The 16,160-nt window shown below is 36.5% G+C and overlaps 1 protein-coding gene across 5 annotated transcripts in view; it reads right to left on the bottom strand.

The window, feature by feature from the left end:
* The window catches only part of LOC135694035 (sushi, von Willebrand factor type A, EGF and pentraxin domain-containing protein 1), a 72,215-nt gene that overhangs the window by 21,707 nt on the left and 34,348 nt on the right, over positions 1-16,160 (bottom strand). For 4 of the 5 annotated variants that reach the window (XM_089111314.1, XM_065212675.2, XM_089111316.1 and 1 more), the window contains 5 exons: positions 15,654-15,830; positions 15,041-15,217; positions 13,684-13,982; positions 11,542-11,683; positions 11,180-11,359 (listed from right to left, as the gene is read on the bottom strand). In XM_089111314.1, coding sequence (XP_088967440.1) covers positions 11,180-11,359; positions 11,542-11,683; positions 13,684-13,982; positions 15,041-15,217; positions 15,654-15,830 — 975 coding nt within the window. The remainder of the gene's footprint in view (positions 1-11,179; positions 11,360-11,541; positions 11,684-13,683; positions 13,983-15,040; positions 15,218-15,653; positions 15,831-16,160) is intronic. The other variant, XM_089111315.1, reaches the window with a different exon arrangement.

Raw genomic sequence — 16,160 nt, 5'->3', positions numbered from 1 at the left:
TATAGGTACCCTAGTCTAAAATAGCTTTGAGGGGCACTTTTAACAAGGATCTGAATTTAATCTTATTCAACATGTCACGTCGGAAAGAAAAGTTTTGGGTTTTTACTTTGCATAGTTTAAAAGATGTGGAGGAAGACCAAAGGAAGACTGGGTATAGGTACCCTAGTCTAAAATAGCTTTGAAGGGCGCTTTTTAAGGAGGATCTGAATTTCATCTTATTCAGCATGTCATACCAGAAAAGTAAGTTTCGGGTTTTTAAATTGCTTAGTTTAAAAGATGTGGAGGAAGACCAAAGGAAGATTGGGTATAGGTACCCTAGTCTAAAATAGCTTTGAGGGGCGCTTTTAAGAAGGATCTGAATTTCATCTTATTCAGCATGTCATACCAGAAAGCAAAGTTTTGGGTTTTCACTTTGCATAGTTTAAAAGATGTGGAGGAAGACCAAAGGAAGACTGGGTATAGGTACCCTAGTCTAAAATAGCTTTGAGGGGCGCTTTTAAGAAGGATCTGAATTTAATCTTATTCAACATGTCACGTCGGAAAGAAAAGTTTTGGGTTTTTACTTTACATAGTTTAAAAGATGTGGAGGAAGACCAAAGGAAGACTGGGTATAGGTACCCTAGTCTAAAATAGCTTTGAGGGGCGCTTTTAAGAAGGATCTGAATTTAATCTTATTCAACATGTCACGTCAGAAAGCAAAGTTTTGGGTTTTTACTTTGCATAGTTTAAAAGATGTGGAGGAAAACCAAAGGAAGACTGGGTATAGGTACCCTAGTCTAAAATAGCTTTGAGGGGCGCTTTTAAGAAGGATCTGAATTTAATCTTATTCAACATGTCACGTCGGAAAGACGAGTTTTGGGTTTTTACTTTGCATAGTTTAAAAGATGTGGAGGAAGACCAAAGGAAGACTGGGTATAGGTTCCCTAGTCTAAAATAGCTTTCAGGGACGCTTTTTAAGGAGGATATGAATTTCATCTTATTCAGCATGTCATACCAGAAAAGTAAGTTTTGGGTTTTTAAATTGCTTAGTTTAAAAGATGTGGAGGAAGACCAAAGGAAGACTGGGTATAGGTACCCTAGTCTAAAATAGCTTTAAGGGGCGCTTTTAAGAAGGATCTGAATTTAATCTTATTCAGCATGTCATACCAGAAAGCAAAGTTTTGGGTTTTTACTTTGCATAGTTTAAAAGATGTGGAGGAAGACCAAAGGAAGACTGGGTATAGGTACCCTAGTCTAAAATAGCTTTGAGGGGCGCTTTTTAAGGAGGATCTGAATTTCATCTTATTCAGCATGTCATACCAGAAAAGTAAGTTTCGGGTTTTTAAATTGCTTAGTTTAAAAGATGTGGAGGAAGACCAAAGGAAGACTGGGTATAGGTACCCTAGTCTAAAATAGCTTTGAGGGGCGCTTTTAACAAGGATCTGAATTTAATCTTATTCAACATGTCACGTCGGAAAGAAAAGTTTTGGGTTTTTACTTTGCATAGTTTAAAAGATGTGGAGGAAGACCAAAGGAAGACTGGGTATAGTCTAAAATAGCTTTGAGGGGCGCTTTTTAAGGAGGATCTGAATTTCATCTTATTCAGCATGTCATACCAGAAAGCAAAGTTTTGGGTTTTTACTTTGCATAGTTCAAAAGATGTGGAGGAAGACCAAAGGAAGACTGGGTATAGGTACCCTAGTCTAAAATAGCTTTGAGGGGCGCTTTTAAGAAGGATCTGAATTTAATCTTATTCAACATGTCACGTCGGAAAGACGAGTTTTGGGTTTTTACTTTGCATAGTTTAAAAGATGTGGAGGAAGACCAAAGGAAGACTGGGTATAGGTACCCTAGTCTAAAATAGCTTTGAGGGACGCTTTTTAAGGAGGATATGAATTTCATCTTATTCAGCATGTCATACCAGAAAAGTAAGTTTTGGGTTTTTAAATTGCTTAGTTTAAAAGATGTGGAGGAAGACCAAAGGAAGACTGGGTATAGGTACCCTAGTCTAAAATAGCTTTAAGGGGCGCTTTTAAGAAGGATCTGAATTTAATCTTATTCAGCATGTCATACCAGAAAGCAAAGTTTTGGGTTTTTACTTTGCATAGTTTAAAAGATGTGGAGGAAGACCAAAGGAAGACTGGGTATAGGTACCCTAGTCTAAAATAGCTTTGAGGGGCGCTTTTTAAGGAGGATCTGAATTTCATCTTATTCAGCATGTCATACCAGAAAAGTAAGTTTCGGGTTTTTAAATTGCTTAGTTTAAAAGATGTGGAGGAAGACCAAAGGAAGACTGGGTATAGGTGCCCTAGTCTAAAATAGCTTTGAGGGGCGCTTTTAAGAAGGATCTGAATTTAATCTTATTCAACATGTCACGTCGGAAAGAAAAGTTTTGGGTTTTTACTTTGCATAGTTTAAAAGATGTGGAGGAAGACCAAAGGAAGACTGGGTATAGGTACCCTAGTCTAAAATAGCATTGAGGGGCGCTTTTAAGAAGGATCTGAATTTAATCTTATTCAGCATGTCATACCAAAAAGCAAAGTTTTGGGTTTTTACTTTGCATAGTTTAAAAGATGTGGAGGAAGACCAAAGGAAGACTGGGTATAGGTACCCTAGTCTAAAATAGCTTTGAGGGGCGCTTTTTAAGGAGGATCTGAATTTCATCTTATTCAGCATGTCATACCAGAAAAGTAAGTTTCGGGTTTTTAAATTGCTTAGTTTAAAAGATGTGGAGGAAGACCAAAGGAAGACTGGGTATAGGTACCCTAGTCTAAAATAGCTTTGAGGGGCGCTTTTAAGAAGGATCTGAATTTAATCTTATTCAACATGTCACGTCGGAAAGAAAAGTTTTGGGTTTTTACTTTGCATAGTTTAAAAGATGTGGAGGAAGACCAAAGGAAGACTGGGTATAGGTACCCTAGTCTAAAATAGCTTTGAGGGACGCTTTTTAAGGAGGATATGAATTTCATCTTATTCAGCATGTCATACCAGAAAAGTAAGTTTTGGGTTTTTAAATTGCTTAGTTTAAAAGATGTGGAGGAAGACCAAAGGAAGAGAGGGTATAGGTACCCTAGTCTAAAATAGCTTTAAGGGGCGCTTTTAAGAAGGATCTGAATTTAATCTTATTCAGCATGTCATACCAGAAAGCAAAGTTTTGGGTTTTTACTTTGCATAGTTTAAAAGATGTGGAGGAAGACCAAAGGAAGACTGGGTATAGGTACCCTAGTCTAAAATAGCTTTGAGGGGCGCTTTTTAAGGAGGATCTGAATTTCATCTTATTCAGCATGTCATACCAGAAAAGTAAGTTTCGGGTTTTTAAATTGCTTAGTTTAAAAGATGTGGAGGAAGACCAAAGGAAGACTGGGTATAGGTGCCCTAGTCTAAAATAGCTTTGAGGGGCGCTTTTAAGAAGGATCTGAATTTAATCTTATTCAACATGTCACGTCGGAAAGAAAAGTTTTGGGTTTTTACTTTGCATAGTTTAAAAGATGTGGAGGAAGACCAAAGGAAGACTGGGTATAGGTACCCTAGTCTAAAATAGCATTGAGGGGCACTTTTAAGAAGGATCTGAATTTCATCTTATTCAGCATGTCATACCAGAAAAGTAAGTTTCGGGTTTTTAAATTGCTTAGTTTAAAAGATGTGGAGGAAGACCAAAGGAAGACTGGGTATAGGTACCCTAGTCTAAAATAGCTTTGAGGGGCGCTTTTTAAGAAGGATCTGAATTTCATCTTATTCAGCATGTCATACCAGAAAAGTAAGTTTCGGGTTTTTAAATTGCTTAGTTTAAAAGATGTGGAGGAAGACCAAAGGAAGACTGGGTATAGGTACCCTAGTCTAAAATAGCTTTGAGGGGCACTTTTTAAGGAGGATCTGAATTTCATCTTACTCAACATGTCACGTCGGAAAGAAAAGTTTTGGGTTTTTACTTTGCATAGTTTAAAAGATGTGGAGGAAGACCAAAGGAAGACTGGGTATAGGTACCCTAGTCTAAAATAGCTTTGAGGGGCGCTTTTTAAGGAGGATCTGAATTTCATCTTATTCAGCATGTCATACCAGAAAAGTAAGTTTCGGGTTTTTAAATTGCTTAGTTTAAAAGATGTGGAGGAAGACCAAAGGAAGACTGGGTATAGGTACCCTAGTCTAAAATAGCTTTGAGGGGCGCTTTTAAGAAGGATCTGAATTTCATCTTATTCAGCATGTCATACCAGAAAGCAAAGTTTTGGGTTTTTACTTTACATAGTTTAAAAGATGTGGAGGAAGACCAAAGGAAGACTGGGTATAGATACCCTAGTCTAAAATAGCTTTGAGGGGCGCTTTTAACAAGGATCTGAATTTAATCTTATTCAACATGTCACGTCAGAAAGCAAAGTTTTGGGTTTTTACTTTGCATAGTTTAAAAGATGTGGAGGAAGACCAAAGGAAGACTGGGTATAGGTACCCTAGTCTAAAATAGCTTTGAGGGGCGCTTTTAAGAAGGATCTGAATTCAATCTTATTCAACATGTCACGTCAGAAAGCAAAGTTTTGGGTTTTTACTTTGCATAGTTTAAGAGATGTGGAGGAAGACCAAAGGAAGACTGGGTATAGGTACCCTAGTCTAAAATAGCTTTGAGGGACGCTTTTTAAGGAGGATCTGAATTTCATCTTATTCAGCATGTCATACCAGAAAAGTAAGTTTTGGGTTTTTAAATTAATTAGTTTAAAAGATGTGGAGGAAGACCAAAGGAAGACTGGGTATAGGTACCCTAGTCTAAAATAGCTTTGAGGGACGCTTTTTAAGGAGGATATGAATTTCATCTTATTCAGCATGTCATACCAGAAAAGTAAGTTTTGGGTTTTTAAATTTCTTAGTTTAAAAGATGTGGAGGAAGACCAAAGGAAGACTGGGTATAGGTACCCTAGTCTAAAATAGCTTTAAGGGGCGCTTTTAAGAAGGATCTGAATTTAATCTTATTCAGCATGTCATACCAGAAAGCAAAGTTTTGGGTTTTTACTTTGCATAGTTTAAATGATGTGGAGGAAGACCAAAGGAAGACTGGGTATAGGTACCCTAGTCTAAAATAGCTTTGAGGGGCGCTTTTTAAGGAGGATATGAATTTCATCTTATTCAGCATGTCATACCAGAAAAGTAAGTTTTGGGTTTTTAAATTTCTTAGTTTAAAAGATGTGGAGGAAGACCAAAGGAAGACTGGGTATAGGTACCCTAGTCTAAAATAGCTTTAAGGGGCGCTTTTAAGAAGGATCTGAATTTAATCTTATTCAGCATGTCATACCAGAAAGCAAAGTTTTGGGTTTTTACTTTGCATAGTTTAAATGATGTGGAGGAAGACCAAAGGAAGACTGGGTATAGGTACCCTAGTCTATAATAGCTTTGAGGGGCGCTTTTAAGAAGGATCTGAATTTCATCTTATTCAGCATGTCACGTCAGAAAGCAAAGTTTTGGGTTTTTACTTTGCATAGTTTAAAAGATGTGGAGGAAGACCAAAGGAAGACTGGGTATAGGTACCTTAGTCTAAAATAGCTTTGAGGGGCGCTTTTAAGAAGGATCTGAATTTCATCTTATTCAGCATGTCATACCAGAAAGCAAAGTTTTGGGTTTTTACTTTGCATAGTTTAAAAGATGTGGAGGAAGACCAAAGGAAGACTGGGTATAGGTACCCTAGTCTAAAATAGCTTTGAGGGACGCTTTTTAAGGAGGATCTGAATTTAATCTTATTCAGCATGTCATACCAGAAAAGTAAGTTTTGGGTTTTTAAATTTCTTAGTTTAAAAGATGTGGAGGAAGACCAAAGGAAGACTGGGTATAGGTACCCTAGTCTAAAATAGCTTTGAGGGACGCTTTTTAAGGAGGATATGAATTTCATCTTATTCAGCATGTCATACCAGAAAAGTAAGTTTTGGGTTTTTAAATTTCTTAGTTTAAAAGATGTGGAGGAAGACCAAAGGAAGACTGGGTATAGGTACCCTAGTCTAAAATAGCTTTAAGGGGCGCTTTTAAGAAGGATCTGAATTTAATCTTATTCAGCATGTCATACCAGAAAGCAAAGTTTTGGGTTTTTACTTTGCATAGTTTAAATGATGTGGAGGAAGACCAAAGGAAGACTGGGTATAGGTACCCTAGTCTAAAATAGCTTTGAGGGACGCTTTTTAAGGAGGATATGAATTTCATCTTATTCAGCATGTCATACCAGAAAAGTAAGTTTTGGGTTTTTAAATTTCTTAGTTGAAAAGATGTGGAGGAAGACCAAAGGAAGACTGGGTATAGGTACCCTAGTCTAAAATAGCTTTAAGGGGCGCTTTTAAGAAGGATCTGAATTTAATCTTATTCAGCATGTCATACCAGAAAGCAAAGTTTTGGGTTTTTACTTTGCATAGTTTAAATGATGTGGAGGAAGACCAAAGGAAGACTGGGTATAGGTACCCTAGTCTATAATAGCTTTGAGGGGCGCTTTTAAGAAGGATCTGAATTTCATCTTATTCAGCATGTCACGTCAGAAAGCAAAGTTTTGGGTTTTTACTTTGCATAGTTTAAAAGATGTGGAGGAAGACCAAAGGAAGACTGGGTATAGGTACCTTAGTCTAAAATAGCTTTGAGGGGCGCTTTTAAGAAGGATCTGAATTTCATCTTCTTCAGCATGTCATACCAGAAAGCAAAGTTTTGGGTTTTTACTTTGCATAGTTTAAAAGATGTGGAGGAAGACCAAAGGAAGACTGGGTATAGGTACCCTAGTCTATAATAGCTTTGAGGGGCGCTTTTAAGAAGGATCTGAATTTTATCTTATTCAGCATGTCACGTCAGAAAGCAAAGTTTTGGGTTTTTACTTTGCATAGTTTAAAAGATGTGGAGGAAGACCAAAGTAAGACTGGGTATAGGTACCCTAGTCTAAAATAGCTTTGAGGGGCACTTTTTAAGGAGGATCTGAATTTAATCTTACTCAACATGTCACGTCGGAAAGAAAAGTTTTGGGTTTTTACTTTGCATAGTTTAAAAGATGTGGAGGAAGACCAAAGGAAGACTGGGTATAGGTACCCTAGTCTAAAATAGCTTTGAGGGGCGCTTTTTAAGGAGGATCTGAATTTCATCTTATTCAGCATGTCATACCAGAAAAGTAAGTTTCGGGTTTTTAAATTGCTTAGTTTAAAAGATGTGGAGGAAGACCAAAGGAAGACTGGGTATAGGTACCCTAGTCTAAAATAGCTTTGAGGGGCGCTTTTAAGAAGGATCTGAATTTCATCTTATTCAGCATGTCATACCAGAAAGCAAAGTTTTGGGTTTTTACTTTACATAGTTTAAAAGATGTGGAGGAAGACCAAAGGAAGACTGGGTATAGGTACCCTAGTCTAAAATAGCTTTGAGGGGCGCTTTTAACAAGGATCTGAATTTAATCTTATTCAACATGTCACGTCAGAAAGCAAAGTTTTGGGTTTTTACTTTGCATAGTTTAAAAGATGTGGAGGAAGACCAAAGGAAGACTGGGTATAGGTACCCTAGTCTAAAATAGCTTTGAGGGGCGCTTTTAAGAAGGATCTGAATTTAATCTTATTCAACATGTCACGTCGGAAAGACGAGTTTTGGGTTTTTACTTTGCATAGTTTAAAAGATGTGGAGGAAGACCAAAGGAAGACTGGGTATAGGTACCCTAGTCTAAAATAGCTTTGAGGGGCGCTTTTAAGAAGGATCTGAATTTCATCTTATTCAGCATGTCATACCAGAAAGCAAAGTTTTGGGTTTTTACTTTACATAGTTTAAAAGATGTGGAGGAAGACCAAAGGAAGACTGGGTATAGGTACCCTAGTCTAAAATAGCTTTGAGGGGCGCTTTTAAGAAGGATCTGAATTTCATCTTATTCAGCATGTCATACCAGAAAGCAAAGTTTTGGGTTTTTACTTTACATAGTTTAAAAGATGTGGAGGAAGACCAAAGGAAGACTGGGTATAGGTACCCTAGTCTAAAATAGCTTTGAGGGGCGCTTTTAACAAGGATCTGAATTTAATCTTATTCAACATGTCACGTCAGAAAGCAAAGTTTTGGGTTTTTACTTTGCATAGTTTAAAAGATGTGGAGGAAGACCAAAGGAAGACTGGGTATAGGTACCCTAGTCTAAAATAGCTTTGAGGGGCGCTTTTAAGAAGGATCTGAATTTAATCTTATTCAACATGTCACGTCGGAAAGACGAGTTTTGGGTTTTTACTTTGCATAGTTTAAAAGATGTGGAGGAAGACCAAAGGAAGACTGGGTATAGGTACCCTAGTCTAAAATAGCTTTGAGGGGCGCTTTTAAGAAGGATCTGAATTCAATCTTATTCAACATGTCACGTCAGAAAGCAAAGTTTTGGGTTTTTACTTTGCATAGTTTAAGAGATGTGGAGGAAGACCAAAGGAAGACTGGGTATAGGTACCCTAGTCTAAAATAGCTTTGAGGGACGCTTTTTAAGGAGGATCTGAATTTCATCTTATTCAGCATGTCATACCAGAAAAGTAAGTTTTGGGTTTTTAAATTGCTTAGTTTAAAAGATGTGGAGGAAGACCAAAGGAAGACTGGGTATAGGTACCCTAGTCTAAAATAGCTTTGAGGGACGCTTTTTAAGGAGGATATGAATTTCATCTTATTCAGCATGTCATACCAGAAAAGTAAGTTTTGGGTTTTTAAATTTCTTAGTTTAAAAGATGTGGAGGAAGACCAAAGGAAGACTGGGTATAGGTACCCTAGTCTAAAATAGCTTTAAGGGGCGCTTTTAAGAAGGATCTGAATTTAATCTTATTCAGCATGTCATACCAGAAAGCAAAGTTTTGGGTTTTTACTTTGCATAGTTTAAATGATGTGGAGGAAGACCAAAGGAAGACTGGGTATAGGTACCCTAGTCTATAATAGCTTTGAGGGGCGCTTTTAAGAAGGATCTGAATTTCATCTTATTCAGCATGTCACGTCAGAAAGCAAAGTTTTGTGTTTTTACTTTGCATAGTTTAAAAGATGTGGAGGAAGACCAAAGGAAGACTGGGTATAGGTACCTTAGTCTAAAATAGCTTTGAGGGGCGCTTTTAAGAAGGATCTGAATTTCATCTTATTCAGCATGTCATACCAGAAAGCAAAGTTTTGGGTTTTTACTTTGCATAGTTTAAAAGATGTGGAGGAAGACCAAAGGAAGACTGGGTATAGGTACCCTAGTCTATAATAGCTTTGAGGGGCGCTTTTAAGAAGGATCTGAATTTTATCTTATTCAGCATGTCACGTCAGAAAGCAAAGTTTTGGGTTTTTACTTTGCATAGTTTAAAAGATGTGGAGGAAGACCAAAGTAAGACTGGGTATAGGTACCCTAGTCTAAAATAGCTTTGAGGGGCGCTTTTTAAGGAGGATATGAATTTCATCTTATTCACCATGTCACGTCCGAAAGCAAAGTTTCGGGTTTTTACTTTGCATAGTTTAAAATATATTGAAGAGGAAGACGACCGAAAGGAGGACTGGGTACGGCTACCCTAGTCTGAAAATAGCTTTTTGGGGCATTTTTAATGTGGGGTCTTCATCTCATCTTATTCAGCGTGCCAAATTGTGAACTTGTACCAAATTTCATGCTTGTATCATAAAATGCACAATTCAGCTGCTAAGCGACTGCACTAATACTCAGTTGTGGATAAAGGTTGCCGAATCAGAGCCGCTTGCCTATGGAAAATATAACAAGTCGAGTCCAAGGGTGAAAACAAACCCTTTCTTTCTACACAATAGCGTTTCCTCATTTTTAGATACATTGAATCTAAAAATGCTAGGTGGAGCAACGACAGAGCTCCGCCAAGTATCTAAAGCATGTCGCCATTATAGTTGCAACAAATTTGGGCCACCAAAGCGCACAGTTCTTTTCGATTTAAAAACAAATTAAACAGGCCATTACAAAAGGTTTCTTTGTTGTGAGTCCTTGAATTGTTTGAAGGACTGCGTTGCTACCACCCAAAAGTGTGGTTCTTTCTAGAGTCACGTCGCCCCTTATGGAACGATTTCAGTAAAAATTGTTTCCTCAGCTTTTTGGTACTTCCTAATAAAATAAAAGTACTACAAGCACATTCTCTGCTGTATAATCTACATGCTTGTGTAAAGACAGTCTTATTGGCTTTTCTCTCTTTCTGCACGAGCAACATTACTACAGGCTACTTTTCTTCGTGAAAAACTTAGGCCATCGCCCCTTTTGGAACGACTCAAATTTAGGCATGCAGAAAAGCGCACAATGGAGAAAAACCGGGAATTATTATCTGCCTTCTTTCTTTCTACCTTTATCATTCGTCAGTATCAAAACAGACTTTCGTTGAGCCATTTTTTGCAAATTCAGAGTAAAGAAGGAATAAAGCTATCCCCAAGTTTGGTTTTCTTACTTAAATGGGACTTTATCACGTGTCACACGTTCAGCCACTCATGAATTGTTGAAAATCACAACAGGAAGCCCGCCGTTCCATCGAAGAAGCCACTAGGCCAATGAAAGTGCTCCTGATAAAAAATCCCGGTGAATGAAAATTGTGCAAGATATTTTATGGGTTTCAACGAATATTCGTTTTAGGGAGATGAAAAAACACGTTGTGGGGGTTGGTTTTGTTTTAGCTAAAAAACCGACCGAGGGAATGACCAAGAAAGTTGAGATGCAGGAAAAAAAGAAGGGTCAAAGGTCTAATGACAACTTTTTCGTTTACATTTTGCTTACTTTTAAAATATTCTCCTAGCTTTTAAAAACAAAATGAAACAACGATAATTAGCAAAGAGTTCAACTAATGTCGTCAGCAAAATAATTTCGCGCGTTTTTTGAAGATAAACAAACCTAAACTCCTTCATATTTATTTTTATCATTGCACAGTCAGAAATCATGAAAAAATCGAATCGTTCCATAAGGGGCGATGTGACTCTACTTAGGACCCAACACAGCCTAAAGTTTTGGAGATAGAATAAAAATATCCATGCCAGCATTAGAATAAAACCCTTCTCCTGAGAGAAGAGCCTCCTCTTGGTGCTAACTTAAAACTTTGCAAAGAGTTTGAGCACACAGCTTCTATATTTTGTCAAGTGATGGTCATTCAAAAGGTGTGCAATTTTTAATTGTCTTCGACAAAACTGTTTTATTTTTTGGGGAGATAAACAATTGGAAGAGGCCTTGTGAATAGTCATTCTCTGGCAATGCATCATGGGCAATGATTACGTGAAGCACTTGAATTGGATGGCTCACCTGCAATGCATGATGGTGTAAAACCTTCCCAGGATCCATTGGCATCACAAACTGGATGATCTTGTCCACTCAATTTGTAACCGTGTTTACAAGAGAAAATTGCCTTGTCTCCTTCTCTGTACACCATCCCGATTGCTTCACCATTTTTTGGAGCAGATGGTCTCTGACAATGTGAATCAACTAAGAAGGAAATTTGTGTACATTTTTTAGAAAGTTCTTTAATTATGGCTTCCACCAACTGTTGAAATAAAATAAAACAAGTACACAAGTTATTAAAGTTCTGCCAACTTTCTAAGAAAATCCATATAAATTTTAATGGTTAATTGAATAAAATTTCAAAAGGAAACATGCAAAAACCTTACCATTACAGCCAAATATTTCAAATCTTTCACAAACTGTATGGGATACTTGACTGTGCAGAACAATTTCAAAGTGTGACGTTTCTATCTGTTCTTCGAGTTTAACAGTTATTTCCTTGTTGGTTCTTTTTAGCAGGCTATACCTCTATGAAATGAAGAAGATCACATAATAACACCAAAAGCATAGAGTTACGATATCCTTGTGTTGACAAGGTCACAGATCTAATCAATTCAGGGACAATGAATATTGTGTACAAATGAATGGATGAAGAGTTTCCTAGGTACCTACCATCTATACTCAATAGACTGTCTGAAAGGAGAAACAGTCAACTACGAAATACCTACACATACTTACACGTTTCTTTCATGAAAACTTTTTTAGGTCGAATAATCTACTTTTACAGAGAGGTTAAATTATGGAATTTCCTTGACAAAGAAATAAAGTTCACTAAAAGCTCCAAAGAATTCAAAATTGTAATTCAAAAAATATGAATTAAATCCTGTAGTCACTTTTTCACACATGCTATAAAGTTTTTGTAGATAATATTCAAGCTTGTAGTTAAAGATTTACAACTATCATTTCTAGTATTCTTTCTTTTATGTGGTTATAAATAATGTAATCTTGGGGAGGGCAGCTTGTGAAGCAATTCATTTATCGCTTTAAAGTCTGTATTTAGACTTGACTGTAAATATAGGCCTGCGATATTTACATTCCTATCCAAGAATATTCTCCTTTTTTGTCAATTTTTTTCCATTGAAACATTGGTTTAGGTAAATATACACTCCCTTCCCAAAATTATTCGAACGGAAGTTTTGCAGCAGAAAAATTAGTGTAGCCTTAATTGTGTGACATGGAAAATTGTCTTGATGAAAAATAAATGACTGATTTATATAACCATTCATTTTTCGGGACGGCTTTTTTAAAATGGTAACACAACATGCGGCATTAACAGAACACTAGACTTAACAGAGTCTCTGTTGTAGCGTCAGTCAAATGAGGCAGTAGCGAAACAGAGGCTCATGGAGTAAGTCTTACAGAACACCCCAGCATTAGGCCTACCGCACGGCATTAGGTCTACTGCAACCCCAGGCCATTACTTAAATCTCTTCCTATACTTGAGGTAGGTTGAAAGGATTTTTGAATGCTTCCTTCTTCGTTCAGAATCCAAAGACTCAGAATCACTTTTTTAACCAAATCTACACTCCTGTGAGAAGGCATTATCGCCCAAAACAGTGACAAGTCGTTCCTCCATTTTGACGTTGTGTGCGGGTATTTGCTGAAAAATTAGGTTTTCTTCTTCGGATTCTAATCTCCTATCATAACAGAATTTTAGTCATTAAACTCTGTGGATACTTGTTATTTTAACTCTTTTAAAATACACAAATATGGCTTCTTCGCAACCGCAGCTAAAATTTCCTTTTTCATTGATTGATTGTAGACTTCGTGTAGTCCACTAATTTTGCAATTTCATCTTATGAACGACCTGCCTGGCGTAAACATTTTATGGCCACTCGCTCAGCTTTGTCTATGTTCTGTGGTTTTACCAGTGCTCGCAAAAATAATTTTATTCTGCTTTAAAAACAATTTTGCTAGGAAGTTTTCTCAGAACAGAATTTTTTTCTTGTTTCATTGCAGATTTCTTTCAATAACTGGTCCTTTTGTTCCACTTTATCGCAAAACTTTTATGATATTTTTTCATTTACATGGCGTAAGCAAGAATTAGGTTATAAGTTTTAATCGATCATCCTGATACTTTTGATGCGTAAGTTCACATGAAACAAATAATTTATTCTCTCCAACATAACCTAAAATAAGCCAAATGAAAGCCAGCTGGCAACTGTTGGCAGAGAAGTTCCCAGTGTCTACTTTCATGTCAAATCTATTCGTGAAAATATTTGACAGCAGCAGGAGTGGTTCAGTTGCGAAAAGGAAATGCCATGACGAATTAATAGAAGGCAAGGGACAAATCACAATATGTTAGTGGTTCCTGTTGTTCATTAGGCAGAAAGACCGACGCCCTCCCCCAAAAAATTGAAACTTGCTTAAAGTCTGATTGTCCGGCTGCTTAATCGTAAAGAATCATTATCATGTCACAGAATAATTGTTGCAAAACTATTAAAAAAAGAATGAAAAAGAAAGTTAACCTTCGTTTCTTTGAAAATGTCGTCTTTATCGTTAGCATCAAAATACCGAAATGAGGCTAGTGCGCCACCAAATGCAGGCCATTTTAACTGGAAAAGGACTGCAGTTATTCTGACGACCTTATCTAATCTGATAATGACAGCGAGTGAATTTTTATAATAGCTTCCACACCATGTTTTTCTCTCGTTTCTTCTTGCTGTTTTGCTGTATCCTTTATCGTACAGATGTTGTACTTCTATTTGGTTGTCACGTATATCTCCATTTTCCATACCAAGTGGTGATTCACAACTGTTCTGAGTCGCTAAAGAAAAATTTATTTGTGTTTACCATAAAGCAAGGCTATGCAACTAAGGCCTAATGCCTTTGCACGGTCTCTCTGGTTCGTAGGCATTGGTCGATGACTTGTTTAAAAACGTTCATCTCTAACTGTAAAAACAGGAACAAGAAAAATACAGGAACTAGAAAAGTCAGATAACAATATCACAATTCGTATTTTGTACTCGTGTTTTTTTGCTTGGTTAGAAAAGAGTTGTTGGGTTCTTTGGGTTTTTACCTTTTAAGATATTTTGTCATTTTATAATATAAATATTAAAAGAGTTGCGAAAGGTTGTTGACCTTCCTCCGAAACCGCAATATATGGATTTTTAAAACAGTCTCTTGCATAGTTTCAGAGAAAATTGCATTCATACAAAGATAAATCAAAATTTTTTGTTTCATATACAAAATCAGAAATCTAAGGGTTTACTTTGTACGGTTGAGATTTTACAAAAAAACTATGAAACTAAGGAACTAGAAAAGTGAAAATTACCAATTAGAAAGTCAACCACACAAGAAAAACAAGTTTTTTGGACATTTAAAAACACATAAAAATTACAAGAGCTGTGTTCTCTAACAGACAAAAGCACTTTTCTGCTTAAGGGCAGCATCAGGCCTCTTACAAAATTTTTTAAGAACAAATTTCCTGACACACATCAATATTTCCTCATAGATGTTCTCTGTATTTTACAATATTGACAGTTCAAGTATGCATTTTTAACTTTGATCATTTTTTTCAGTACAAACTAACCATTGTCATGCAGTTGACATGATTTTTAAAAGTTCTAGGTATCATTTTGCACTTGTAAATTAATACGGAACTGTAAAATTTCTTGTGTTTTTTTGTGACGATCTGCGTTCATATTCTTCCAAAAATGCTCAAACTTCAAAACAATAAAGAAATTTTAGGTCCCGAAATAAGGAAACGTAAAAATTTGGATGCTAAAAAAAGAAACTTTAGGTACTTAGTGCTGATCCAAGTTTCTTATAAAATAAAAAACGTGTCATCCAATTATAAATAAAAACACTTAATTCATGTCTTACCATTTTCACATTTTGGATAACTATCCCATACCCCATTTGCATTGCAGGTTATAGTAGGTTCTCCATTTAGCTTGAAGCCAGCTTTGCATTCAACCTTCAGTCTTGTACCAACGGCATAGGGCGCGGAATCTCTGTCATTTTCGCTATTCGCAATGTTTGGTTCTGAGCATGTAATGGCTAGGAGACACAAAAAGCATATAAACAGGCAGCAAGGCCGGTTCGCAGGTTTGTAAGAAACTAGTACTAGGAGGGACAAAAATTTAAGAAACTTTTGTGTTAGGCTCAAATTAAAATTAAGAAACTATAAAATTTCCGTAAAAAGAGTCTAAAGCTTCTTATATTGTGGATGTTTCTTTGGAAAAGAAGCATACTTCGGATTTTGATCTGCATGGATTTTTTGTGATGATCTGCGTTCATATTCTTCCAAAAATGCTCAAACTTCAAAACAATAAAGAAATTTTAGGTCCCGAGATAAGGAACTTTTTTGTACTAAAACGTAAAAATTTGGATGCTAAATAAAGAAACTTTAGGTACTTAGTGCTGATCCAAGTTTCTTATAAAATAAAAAACGTGTCATCCAATTGTAAATGAAAACACTTGAGTCATGTCTTACCACTTTCACATTTTGGATAACTATCCCATACGCCATTTGCATTGCACGTTATAGTAGGTTCTCCATTTAGCTTGAAGCCAGCTTTGCATTCAGCCTTCAGTCTTGTACCAACGGCATAGGGCGCGGAATCTCTGTCATTTTCGCTATTCGCAATGTTTGGTTCTGAGCATGTTCTCGCTAGGAGACACAAAAAGCATATAAACAGGCAGCAAGGCCGGTTCGCAGGTTTGTAAGAAACTAGTACTAGGAGGGACAAAAATTTAAGAAACTTTTGTGTTAGGCTCAAATTAAAATTAAAAAATTATAAAATTTCCGTAAAAAGAGTCTAAAGCTTCTTATATTGTGGATTTTTCTTTGGAAAAGAAGCATACTTCGGATTTTGATCTGCATGGATTTTTTGTGATGATCTGCGTTCATATTCTTCCAAAAATGCTCAAACTTCAAAACAATAAAGAAATTTTAGGTCCCGAGATAAGGAACTTTTTTGTACTAAAACGTAAAAATTTG

Source organism: Rhopilema esculentum, chromosome 11 (assembly GCF_057945365.1).
Source record: "Rhopilema esculentum isolate cy_ngs chromosome 11, ASM5794536v1, whole genome shotgun sequence".
Taxonomy (NCBI): Eukaryota; Metazoa; Cnidaria; class Scyphozoa; order Rhizostomeae; family Rhizostomatidae; genus Rhopilema; species Rhopilema esculentum.
The sequence above is the reverse complement of the archived record's forward strand: the minus strand, read 5'-3'. Positions and strand labels throughout refer to the sequence as shown.